The 12,804-nt window shown below is 40.7% G+C and overlaps 1 protein-coding gene across 7 annotated transcripts in view; it reads right to left on the bottom strand.

Annotated features, from left to right (window-relative positions):
* HSD17B4 (hydroxysteroid 17-beta dehydrogenase 4) overlaps nucleotides 1–12,437 on the bottom strand; it is an 89,046-nt gene extending 76,609 nt beyond the window's left edge. For 4 of the 7 annotated variants that reach the window (XR_012414032.1, XM_065546671.1, XM_073994093.1 and 1 more), the window contains exons 1-3: nucleotides 12,300–12,437; nucleotides 8,602–8,655; nucleotides 6,165–6,285 (exon numbers count right to left, since the gene is read on the bottom strand). Coding sequence is in view for 5 of the 7 variants with exons in the window: in XM_065546671.1 (XP_065402743.1) it covers nucleotides 6,165–6,285 (121 nt within the window). In the remaining 2 variants the exon portion in view is untranslated. The remainder of the gene's footprint in view (nucleotides 1–6,164; nucleotides 6,286–8,601; nucleotides 8,656–12,299) is intronic. The other 3 variants (XR_012414033.1, XM_005557585.3, XM_073994092.1) reach the window with 1 other exon arrangement.
* Between the last annotated feature and the right edge of the window lie 367 nt (nucleotides 12,438–12,804).

Here is a 12,804-nt window from a genome sequence, read left to right as displayed (position 1 = left end):
AAAAAGCATTCCCAAAATTTTATCAAATACATGCTATATTGGGAATGTAAGTATATTGGGAAATCCTTTCCGTTTTTCTTGAGTCAGGGTGTCACTGTCACCCACGCTGAGTGCAGTGGCACAATGATAGCTCACTAAAGTCTCAAACTCCCAGGCTCAAACCATCCTCCTGCCTCAGCCTCCTGAGTAGCTAGGACTACAGGTATGCACCACCACACCTGATTTTTTTATTTTTATTTTTATTTTTTTGGCAAAGACAGTGGGTCTTGCTATGTTGCCCAGGCTGGTCTTGAACTCCTGGCCTCAAGCAATCCTCCTGCCTCAGCCTCCCAAAGTGTTGGGATTACTGCACCCAGACAGGATCCAAGGAATTCTAAAACACACTTAGATCCGATAAAAAGTATTCTATAAGTACGTAAATAGATAACTAAGTACAAGGTACCAAATTATCAGGCATCAATAGCCTGAAAATAGAACCACGTGTTTGTCAGAATGCCTGTTATCTCACATTCTCACAACACTGGTTATTATCATTGCCTTCAGTCTGACAATTAAATGATTATCCTTTGTAGCTCATTATTTTAGTTTACATTTTTTTGAGCACTAGTAAAGTAATATTTTATTTTCATGGGCTTATATTTATAGTTATTATTGTTTTGCCTGTTTAGTTCACATTTTATTTGGGATACTTGTCTTTCTTATAGATTTGTAAATGTCCTTTATTTATAAAAGATGTTCATTCTTTGTTACATATGATAAGAATCATAAATTCCTTTACTGAAATGCTGAAAGAAAAATAAAGTTCATATCTGAGCATCAATATTACTTGATGAGTATTATGCACATTGCTTTTCAGTGTTTTGTAGAAACTAAGAAGTCTAGATTTGTCCTTAATAATTGTATTTGCTACACAGGTCTTTATTCTTAGAAGCAGGTTTTCTTGTTCTTTCTCTCTGTCCTTGACCCTAGCTTTCTGACTATTGGCTCCAAAGACTATAGCAAGAAATAAGCTTTGAGTCTCCTGATACCAGGGCTGCTAAACTAGCTGAGGGAATATATCTTGTACTTTGTGCGTGCACACACACACACACACACACACACACACACACACACACACAAAAGCAAACCAAACCAAACATCATCTTCCTCGTACTGCCCCCCCACCCACTTCTGTCACTTCTCTGCTGGGTGAGACTTGTCCCAGGCACTCTTTCTCTTCTCCCATTTCTGAAAAGCACATGCCACTGAGTCATCAGGTCTTGTCATCAATTTCATTAGGAATCTTCAAATATTTACTGTGTTCCCATTCTGTATCCAGCACTGTGCTGGGTGCTTTGGACTCTTAGATAGTTTATGCAGTGAGAATTTGCCAGTTCTTTTGAGAAATTAGCTATCTCCATTTCTTCCCTATTCCATAATCTCATTCCTAGATTACTGCAGTTGCTGCCCATTTATACTATGGGAGGCCTTTATATTATGTCAGCCCCTTGCTCGTAATCCACAGTGGATTTTCCTATTATCCACAGCATAACTTTAAAGAGATCTCGTAGCCTTGCCTCACTTTAATGCTTTAATTTACCACAGAGTTCCTTCTTTTTGCTGTAGATCAACGTGGGAAATGGTTTATACACCAATTTCTAACTTACCACTTACCATTATTACCAAGAGTAACAATGTTACAAAGCTTTATATTTGAAGAGTGCTTTATAATAACATTTATGCATATTCATGTTCATATAGAGAGACACTCAATCCAAGGATCTGTCACCAACAAAGCTGTATCTATCAACAATGACATATATATAAACTATTTTATTTCCAAAGTAAAATGTTGCTTCCAATTCTACAAAACTGGGATAGTTTTTATATGTACTAACTGTGACATCCTTTGTGCTGATTAATCCAAGAAGTATATTTAAGGATGAGAGGGTAATATTACATTAGAAACGTATTTCCTTTTTGGAGGGTTTACCTTATACATATACTTTTAAAGAAATTCAAGCCATGTATATTCAAGAGGTCCTTTTTCACCCCTTGCCCTTACTCTACTCTCTCCCAGAGATACCTAGCTACCTGCTATTAACCATTTCTTGGATGCCCTTCCACACATTCCCATTTTCTGTCTCTCTTTTTTTTTTTTTTTTTTTTGGAGAGATGGGGACTCACGATGTTGCCCAGACTATTCTCAAACTCTTGGCCTGAAGCATTCCTCCTGCCTCAGCCTCACAAAGCACTGGGAATACAGGCATGAGCTACCACACCCAGCCTCCTATTTTCTATGCTTGATGTATTTCCTCCCATTTTGATAAGGTTTCCTATGGCAGACAATAGCATCAAGAATTATTTCATCAAGGCAGTACGTGGTAGCTCACGCCTGTAATCCCAGCACTTTGGGAGGCCAAGGTGGGTGGATCACCTGAGGTTAGGAGTTTGAGACCAGCCTGGCCAACATGGTGAAACCCCGTCTCTACTAAAAATAGAAAAAATTAGCCAGGTGTGGTGGCTGGTGCCTGTAATCCCAGCTACTTGGGAGGCTGAGGCAGGAGAATCACTTGAACCCAGGAGGCGGAGGTTGCAGTGAGCCGAGATTACGCCATTGCACTCCAGCCTGGGTGACGAGACCAAGACTCTATCTCAGAAAAAAAAAAAAAAAGAATTATTTCATGGATTTTAGAACTGTGGGTCCAATGGAGGTTTTCATTCCTGTATTATGTTTATGTCCTGACTGCTATCAAAACTATTTGAACTGATTTAAATTATAAATGAATGTGCAATAGGACTATTAAAGATGGGAAAAATTAAACAACATGTTATGTCCAGAAAAGACAAGCATACTAAAAGCGTAAGCTAAAGGTAGTTACTCTAGTTGAGGACAATGTCAGGTTTACCTTTAAGTTTCTTGACAGCCAAGAAAATGGGAAAACACAGGACTGTCACACTGTTTTCACTTTTGGTAGAAAGATACAATCACCTTAGTTCATCAGGAATCTTTTCCAGAATGGCCATAACTGTATCTAAATATTTGAAAAACTCCAAAATATGATGGTAGTTTAGAGAGCAGTATCTTAAATTCGGTCCCTTTAACTGACTTTGCCTCAACAATAAGGCATCAAATGTATCCTTAATGGGAGAAGAAAACTGAAAATGAAAGACTGGGTCATTCAGAGTTCGGTCCTTCAACCTCTTTTCCTGTTCATTTGTACTCACTACCCAGATAATCTGATCCAGTCTCCTAGCTTTAAATAACATCTATAAACAGAGAATATTCAGATTTCTCTGTCTAGCCTCAACCTGTGCCCTCAACTACAGTATCCTATATCCCACTGCCTACTTAATATTGCCATCTGAAGGTCTAATAGGATTGTCTCCACTGTGCCAATCTCTTCCTCCTTCAGTCTTTTCTGTCTCAGTAAACGGACACTCTATCCTTCCAGATGTTTGACTCAAAAATCTTGGAACCATCTTGACTTCTCTTTCCCTTATAATCCACATACAAACCATCAAAAAATTTTGCCATAGCTTTCTTCAAAATATATCCAGAATTTAACTTATTTGCACCACCTCCATCCCCATCACATTGTCTAAACCACCACTGTCTCTTATGTGGATTACGCAAAAGCCTCCAACTGGTCTGCTTCTTCTCTTTTTATGGAAAATAACAAAGAATATACAAATGAATTAATAGTTAATAAATCTCAATGTGCCCATCTTTTTTCTCCACTTCCACTCGTGTTCCCCTACAATCTAGTCTCCAAACAGCAATGAGAATGATCTATTTCACCCTTAAATCAGGTCACGTTCCTCTTCTATTCATAACCTCTAATGGCTCCCCATCTCAGGGTAAAAGTCAGTCCTTACTCTGAACTAAAGGTCCTATGTGATCTGGCCTTCTAGGACCCCTCTGCCCTCATCTCTCACTTTTGTCTCCCTTATGACCTTGCTCACTACAACCACACTGGCCCCTTCCTAACCCTAAAATATACCATGCCTACTCTGGCCTCAGTAACTTGGCTTCAGCTGCTTCCACTGCCAGGGATGCTTAGGCAGCAGATGTCTTCAAAGCGTACTCCTTCACTTCCTGCAGTCTCTCCTTAAAACACTTCTTTCAGCATTTTCTGATCCTTTAACTCATTTTTTTTCCTCCATAGCACCTACCTTTATCTATTATACTTTTACATATGTATTTGCTGATTCTCTGTCCCTCCACTGCCCCCCACTAGAATATATGCACCATGAAAGCAGGGACCCTGTTTTATTCCCACTATATTCCTCCAGCATCTAGAACAGTGTTTGCTACATAATAGACACTTAATAAATACTGGTTAGATGAATAAATCAATCTATTTGATGTTAAGCCTATTAACTTTATTACTTTTTTTAAAACTGGCAAATGACAAAATAACAAATTGCTAAGAACTACTCTAGTTCTTAAAATGACAAATAGCTAAGAGCTACTCTAAATTTATTCAAAGGTTTTCCCCCATAACCCAAGTTGGTGATAGTCATGGAGGTATCTAAGGGAAATGTGGGTATTTTATGTATGGCTCATTTATTATAAGCTGGAATTCACATGTGCCTTCTTACGATCTTTCTCCCGGTATTATAACAGTTTAACTTACTCAATAAGTATATATTCTTGATCACTAAATACTATACTTACCCTTGCAGAGAGTCATCAGTGCCTAAAGCAGCCTGCTATGGTTTAAATATTTATCCCCTCGAAAACTCATGTTGAAATTTAATCCCTGACGTGGCAGTATTGAGATGTGGGGCCTTTAAAAGATGATTGAACTGTGAAGGCTCTGCCCTTAAAAATGCATTAATCCATTCATGGACTAATGGATTAATCAGGTAATGAATTAAAAGGTTATCATGGGAGTAACAAGTGGCTTTATAAGAAGAGGAAAAGAGACCAGAGCCAGCACACTCAGCCCCTTGCCGTGTAATGCCCTGTGCCATCTCGGGACTCTGTACAGAGTCCCCACCAGAAGGAGGCCCTCCTCAGCAGATGTAGCACCTCAACACTAGACTACTCAGCCTACATCACTGTAAGAAATAAATTCCTTTTTTAAAATACATTACCCAGTTTTAAGTGTTCTGTGATAAGCAACAGAAAACAGACTAAGACACAGAGCTTTTTCTTTAAGCATCTAGGAGAAACATGTATGAGGGGGCTGGGACGTGCCTTGAGTCAACAAGACCTCAGGTTCACTTTGATATATCCAGTTCTTGAGCAGAGTGACTCATATATGGTAAGCAGGGACTGATATTGGTTCCTTTCTCTTCCCTTTCCGAAAGCCTTTAATTTTTTGTCATTTACCCTCACCACAATCCTGGAAGTTAGGTAAGACAGCTACAAACAGAGAGGTCATATAATTAGGCAGCAGAGCCAGGATTTAAAGCTTGGCCTGACTTCAAAGGCAATGCACCTTGCCCACTACAGTTCAACTTCCAGCTGTCAAGATCCCATAGTGGTTAAAAACACTGGCTCTAGCATCTGCCCACAGGAAGTTAAGACTCAGCTTTACCACTATTACATAACTGCAGCACGGAAAAGTCATGTCAATCTTACTTAAAAAGACTGTAATTTAATTTACCCAAAGATGTTACTTCAGTTCAAGAGTAGAACTCCCTTTCTTTTCCTAAGGAGTTCTTTTTGCTCCTTTTTGTCAGTCTTTCTCGTGTTTATGTCCTCAAAATAAAACTTACTATTCAGAGAACAAGATACAGTTCACCTACTGAGGAAACCTCAAAACTACTGAATTCCCAATATCCTGCTTAAGATATGCACAAGCATTTCCTGAAAGATGTAATTTACACAAAAGCAAATGTTCCTTTTTACAGTATCAGCCTAAGGCTTAGCAGTTCTTATACCAAATTTAAATAATCCATAAGCTTTATATAATAGAATATAAAACATAGCAATCATATTAACCCAAAATTGGAGACTATCTTAAATGATGCCCCTAACTTCCGGCTTAGAAAAGTGATTTCCTTTGGCCGATGAAATGTGAGTAGAAAAGACACGTCACTTCTAAAAAGAGGTCAGGAGTTCAAGACCAGCCTGGTCAAGATGGTGAAACCACATCTCTACTTAAAAATAAATAAATAAATAAATAAATAAATAAATAAATAAATAATTAGCCAGGCATGGTGGCAGCTACCTGTAATCCCAGCTACTTGGGAGGCTGAGGCAGAGAACTGCTTGAACCTGGGAGGCAGAGGTTGCAGTGAGCCGAGATCAAGCCACTGCACTCCAGCCTGGGCACCAGAGTGAGACTCCATCTCAAAAAACAAAAAAGAAAAAAAATGAGTGTATGTGATGCAACTTGGAAACAGGGTGTCTATGGTATACACATAAAAAGGCTAACAGGTAAGACACAGACTTTAAAAAGGAATAGAAAACATCAGTCAAAATTTCTGCACTTCTACGTAGATTGAATTCTCCTCTTTAATACTAAACTAAATCTGGCTCTTCATTCAAGTTTAGGAAATATTTTTCTTCTATATTCTTGGACTTTTATCAGGACTTGACACAATTATCATCTCTACTATAACAATGCAATGACAGAATAGATAGACACAGCATCTCTGTTTAATTTTTTCTTAGAATTCAAACACTCCTAATCTGAATTTAAGAAATTCAGAGGGAACAGGGAAATAAAGGAAAACTGATGCACAGGAACATACTGCAGTAAAATTTTTTATAAAACAGGTTTATAAACTAAGTTTCTTAGTCAAGAACAAAAAAAAGCAAGAAATGTATTCAACCAATCTCAAACACACCAGCCCTTCCCCCAAAAAGTATATCAACAATAAAAGAACCAATGAATAAAGTACCTTCCTTGCACAAAGCAATATTCTAGGTCCTTTAGTAGATACAAAAGATAAAGCAAGATCCTTGCTGTTATGGAATTGAGCAGAAAAGATGTAAATAAATAAAAACGCACAAAGTAAAAATATTAAGAACTAAATAGCAACATAAAAAGAGAAGGAAAATTAAAAACAGTAACAGCATGTGTCTTTAGGCCTCAACATGAGCTATTCTTGGGAAAATATGACAAAGTGGGCCTGAAATATACACCCGCTGTCCAAACAATACAATGTCAAAATCCATCCCTGCCATAAGCAGCAGATTGGATTAGCAGATAGTGGCTATGATCTTAAACAAGGCACATCCAAAGCGTCAGTGTTCCTTCCATAAATATAAGCTACACATCCACAAGGAAGGAGAAAAGCATCTTAAGTGCTCTGCTTAGGTCTTGTTTAGAAAATCTGGTTGCTTGCTTACTCTTTTGTTATATGTGTCTCCCGAACAAACTGATGAAAATTCGTCTCTCTGCATTGCCTCGTAAGATGTCAGAAAGCTGAAATTAGAAGGTCATTGTGGGCCTACAATTTTATCCCAGGAAATATGCTAATAAGTACTGGGTCCTACATATACCCTTGCACTTAGCACTCATTTAGTTATTCCCCACAAAGGCTCAGTTGTGGACAAATTTGTTTCTGTGTCCACACCCACTGTCAAGCACATTAGGTCAGTCCAAACCACGTAGATTACTAAAACCTCCCACCTTTGGGATTCTTCAATACAGTATCTTCCATCTGACCCCTCCACCACTTAACAAAAACTCATGTAACCGCCCCCTCAATTAAATCTTTTTAAAAAGCTTCCAGTTGAAAAGTTTTTTTTGTTGTTTGTTTGTTTTTTTGGAGACGGAGTCTCGCTCTGCCGCCCAGGCTGGAGTGCAGTGGCCGGATCTCAGCTCACTGCAAGCTCCGCCTCCCGGGTTTACGCCATTCTCCTGCCTCAGCCTCCCCAGTAGCTGGGACTAGAGGCGCCCGCCACCTCGCCCGGCTAGTTTTTTGTATTTTTTAGTAGAGACGGGGTTTCACCATGTTAGCCAGGATGGTCTCGATCTCCCGACCTCGTGATCCGCCCGTCTCGGCCTCCCAAAGTGCTGGGATTACAGGCTTGAGCCACCGCGCCCGGCCTAAAAAGTTTTGATGAAAGAAACAAGAAACCCATATTTCAGATTCCTTGACTCCAAACTTTCAGTTCTCAAAACTCAGTTATTTCTTACTTTTATCAATACACTTACAGGGGCTCTCTTTTGATCTCATACCAGTAGATGAACCTCCTGTCTCAAAAAATTACAGCCTACAATTTACTAAAGTCAAGAATTTCCTTTTATACAATAAATGCTTGTCCCCATCCTTTTCTGTGAGAAGCAGGGCTTTGCGTCATCACCCAGATTGGAGTGCAATGGTATAATCATAGTTCTCTGCAGCCTCGAACTCCTGGTCTCAAGCGATACTCCCGCCTCAGTCTCCCAAGTCGCTGGAGTTATAGCCACGAGCCACCATGCCCAGCCCCAGCCCTTCGTTATCAATTCTGTTAAGTTGGGAATTCTGTGAAACTGGTTCACTTTTAAAAGTAAGTTAAAAAGACAGCCTTAGTTGGGGTAAAAACCTTCTGGCAAAAGTAAAAATAATAAAATTCAACCTTGAAAAATTATTTGATAGAAAGACAAAGATAGCTTGTGAAGATTGTATTTCAGTTATCAGCTATGGATTAAAAAGAAAGACACACCAACTTACCAACAACTAACGCTCCTCTTTCTGCAAAAGCCAGGGCATAGGCTCGGCCCAATCCTAATCAAAAACAAAATAATCAGAAGTTGAAGAAATGTCAGCATAATTTTTTTGATCCACTCAACCCAATCCCCATTTAAAGAAATTGGCGAACAATTAATTAAGTTTTAATGATATTCTCAAGCTACCCTATCACTGACATTCTCAACCTATCCACTCTCTTCTGCTTGCAGAGGTTGGAAAGCTTAAAACTGTATTTTTCCACCTATTCTACTACCATTTCCTACCATTCTACTTAGCTGCTAGGATGCTGTGAGTTGGGTTCCACCATTTGATGCAACTGCATAAAATTTAGAAGGTGGAAGTGAGACAGAGGCCACCTTACTGGGAGTTCCGGCTGTTCTTGTTAAGCTAATTTTCTTGAAAGTTCCTAGGTATTCAGAAACTGACTATAGTGGCAACTTCTTCATTCAGCTCCCTAATCCCTGGATGGCAGCTTCCATACTTCAGGTCCCTAGTACCAGTGCTACTTGGGCTGTGGCACAGCTCCAATGACAGCCTCAGAGGTATTGCCTCCTCTAATGGATCAAATTCCTATTGTTTCGGAAGTCATTCTAAGAAGACCTGCCTAAAACCTAATTACCTGTATTGAATCCTTCACTGCTGAAAATATCTAGTGGTTTCTGCATCCTACACTGAACCTTGACTACACAGTCATCAAACACAAAAAATATTTAATTCTGACTCAAAGCTGTAAGGTATAAATTTATATATCCAAAAAGAAATAATATCTATATATACAGCGAGAGAGAGAAAGTTTTGTTTTTGCTCTTTTTTTGAGATGCAGTCTCATTCTGTCGCCCAGGCTGGAGTGCAGTGGCATGATCTCGGCTCACTGCAACCTCCGCCTCCCAGGTTCAAGAGATTCTCCTGCCTCAACCTCGCGAGTAGCTGGTACTACAGGCATATGCCATCATGTCCAGCTAATGTTTGTATTTTTAGTAGAGATAGGGTTTCACCATGTTGGCCAGGATGGTCTCGATCTCTTGACCTCGTGATCTGCCCACCTTGGCCTCCCAAAGTGCTGGGATTACAGGTGTGAGCCACTGCCCCTGGCCAAGAGAAAAGTTTTATAGGCATAGAGCATCTCGGGAAAATTACATTAGAAACTGGCAATTAGTGGTACCTCTGGAGAACAGAACTATGTGGCTAGCAACAAAGAGTGGAAGGCTTACTTCTGGACTGTTTTTCTGTATTGTTTACATTTTTTAATATGTGTATATTTTTTACATTTTAAGATAATTGATAAATTTCATTGACAAATGAACAAATGTAATTAACAATTTATATTTAGTATAAATTAATCAATAAGTATACAAATAAACTGAGATGCATAAATTATTAGCCCCTTCCAAAAACAACCCAAGGCCAGGAGCGGCAATTCACACCCGTAATCCCAACACTTTGTGAGACAGAGGTGGGCGGATCATTTGAGGTCTGGAGTTCAAGACCAGTCTGGCCAACATGGTGAAACTCCGTCTCTACTAAAATCACAAAACTCAGCCAGGCGTGGTGGCATGGACCTGTACCCCCAGCTACTTGGGAGGCTGAGGTAGGAGAATTGCTTGAACCCAGAAGGCAGAGGCTGCAGTCAGCCAAGATCATGTCACTGTACTCCAGCCTCAGCAACAGAGCAAGACTCCCTCTCAAACAAAAACAAAAAGAAAACACACAGTTTTCCAAATCTAGAAAATTTCACCAAATAACTTATTTTAGAATTTAATACAAGCAGAAGGATCGCTTGAGGCCAGGAGTTTGAGACCAGCCTGGGCAACAAAGAGAGACTCCATCTCTTGAAAACATTTAAAAATTAGCTGGGCATGGTGGCACACACGTATAGTCCTAGCTATTCTGGAAGCTGACGTAAAAAGATCACTTGAGTCCAGGAGTTCAAGGTTACAGTGAGCCATGATCAGGTCACTGCATTCCAGCCTGGGTACAGAGTAAGACTTTTTCCTCTGGGAAAAAAAAAAAAAAAATTAATCCACTATGAATGAATAAGAGAGAATTTAACCAGTTTACGAACAGCAGGTAAGGTGCTAAGTTCATAACTGTCTAGTCACAACTCATTGTTTCACAAAATCAATTTTGTGGGTTGCAACTAAAATTTATAAATAAAACAGAATAGAAAATAAATTTCAGGATGCACTGCCTGTACTACACACTGTATCATGAACTGGTTTTAAATACAGATGTGTGTGATTGTGTAAGTGTACTGAGTCCTCGTGTAAAATGTACTGCATACCATGTGTAAGTATGCTAACAGTGTCAAAGGAAGCGGTCCCTATCCTTGAATAATTTTCAGATATAGCCCCTGAAAATGAAAGTCTCCTTGCGATAGTAAAAACTTCTTAGAATGTAATCTCTGGACCTCCTGTATGAAAATTATCCAAGAACTGTCAAAAAAGATTTAAAACACCAAGTGTTGTAAAACACATTATTTACATCAAAACCAAAGTGTAAACAAAATGTTTTCCTAAAAACATTTAGAAGGTACGGGTACACGCAAATACATGCCCATGCAGATATAACCAGACAGCTATGGGTATAAAATACTTGGCTACTAATCAATACTAAAAGCATTTTCTGAAAGGCAGCATAAGAATCCACTTTATCAATCAGACATGGAAGTACATAGGAATTAATTGACAGAATTCCACAGTTTGCAACGTTTAATATATAACTCAAATAATTCATGCATTAGGGCCTTTCCAGGTATAAGGTATTACCAGTGGAGAATCAAAGGTGTATAATGTCAAGATCCCTGCACTTGGAGGTTACAGAGGTCACCCACTGGTGAGAAACTTGGGTAAAATCTCACTGCACAGCATCTATGTTGGTATGAATGTTTTAATTTTTTGTACTTTAAAAAATGGGGTTATTTCACATAACAATTTTCCATTTTGCCGCTCCTGAAATACAGGCAACTTTCCCACTGGCTGGGCCACTTCGGAAGTCTCTGCTCTCCAGTTCCTCAATGTGCCCATCCAACTCCCATTTTCTTTCTCCATCATACACCTGACCCCTGTGCGCATTTGAGATTACAACCTCTGCCAAGACTCCAGTGGATTTCGAGTACAGTTTGTGACTTGCTAAGCATACAAAGTCCAACGGGGAGGGCTCTTATCAGACGCCCTCTTTAAAGAAGGCCCTCTCACGAACTTAAAAGCGGACGACAGAGGGAAACAAACAGTGAACGACTGAATGACTTTTCAGCTGACAGCTCTGCGCTTCAGGGGGCGATTTCCAGCCCCCGCCCCTCGCGGCTTTTCAGTCCTTTAAAACACTAGGCAAAGAGCTAAGAGAGTTATTTGCAGGAAGACTAACAATCGATGCCCACAGATAAGCGTCAGGGAGAACTTTCACCCAGTTTTGCAACCAGCAGCCCAGCCTGGCCTCTCCCCTCAGTTAGGACCTTGGTAAGCCCACACCGGGGTGCTGGGGAGAAACGGGCTGTAACTGCCTGACAGACCAGGTGTTTCTGGCTCTTTCCTCAACAGATTCGGTGCCTCAAGAAGAGCCATTCCCCACCCCACCACCTCAGCTGCGTGACCTCAGCTGCGGCTGCGCGCATATACCGGCCCGAAAAGGGCGGCCAGCAGCGCGAAAGCAAGGCGTGCCACCTCCAACCTTCGCAAGCTCACCTGCCCCAGCGCCGGTGACAAGTACTACCCGCCCGTCGAATCTCAGCGGTGAGCCCATGAATAAGGCCTGCAGCGACACACACACAAGCACAAGCAGAGCGGCCGGGCCGGACTGCGGGACAGGAGGAGGCGGGGAATGGTGGGGGCGGGACGAGGGTCAGTGACTTGCCAATTTCTGGGAGGAAGACGGGCGCAGTGCGCGCGGCTCCCTTGGAATCCTGGGAAATGTAGTTCAGAGTGACTCCAATAGCTGGAAGGACCTGCCAAAGAGTCTGGGCTTGAAAGGACCATTTCTGCGGTTCGAAGCAATGGGAGCTGCTAGGACCTGTGTAAAAGAATAGTTGACTCCGACACCCTGCATTCACCTATTCACGTATCGTTTCATCATTCACTCAGTAAACGTTTTCTGAGTTTAGCTGCTGACCTAGAGAAACAGCCTGCGGCCCCTCTCCTTGAGGGGCTTCCAGAGATAGTGAGAGGTGACAACATGCTAGCAGCCCTCGCT

The sequence above is a fragment of the Macaca fascicularis genome, chromosome 6, assembly GCF_037993035.2.
Source record: "Macaca fascicularis isolate 582-1 chromosome 6, T2T-MFA8v1.1".
In the NCBI taxonomy this organism is placed as follows: Eukaryota; Metazoa; Chordata; class Mammalia; order Primates; family Cercopithecidae; genus Macaca; species Macaca fascicularis.
The sequence above is the reverse complement of the archived record's forward strand: the minus strand, read 5'-3'. Positions and strand labels throughout refer to the sequence as shown.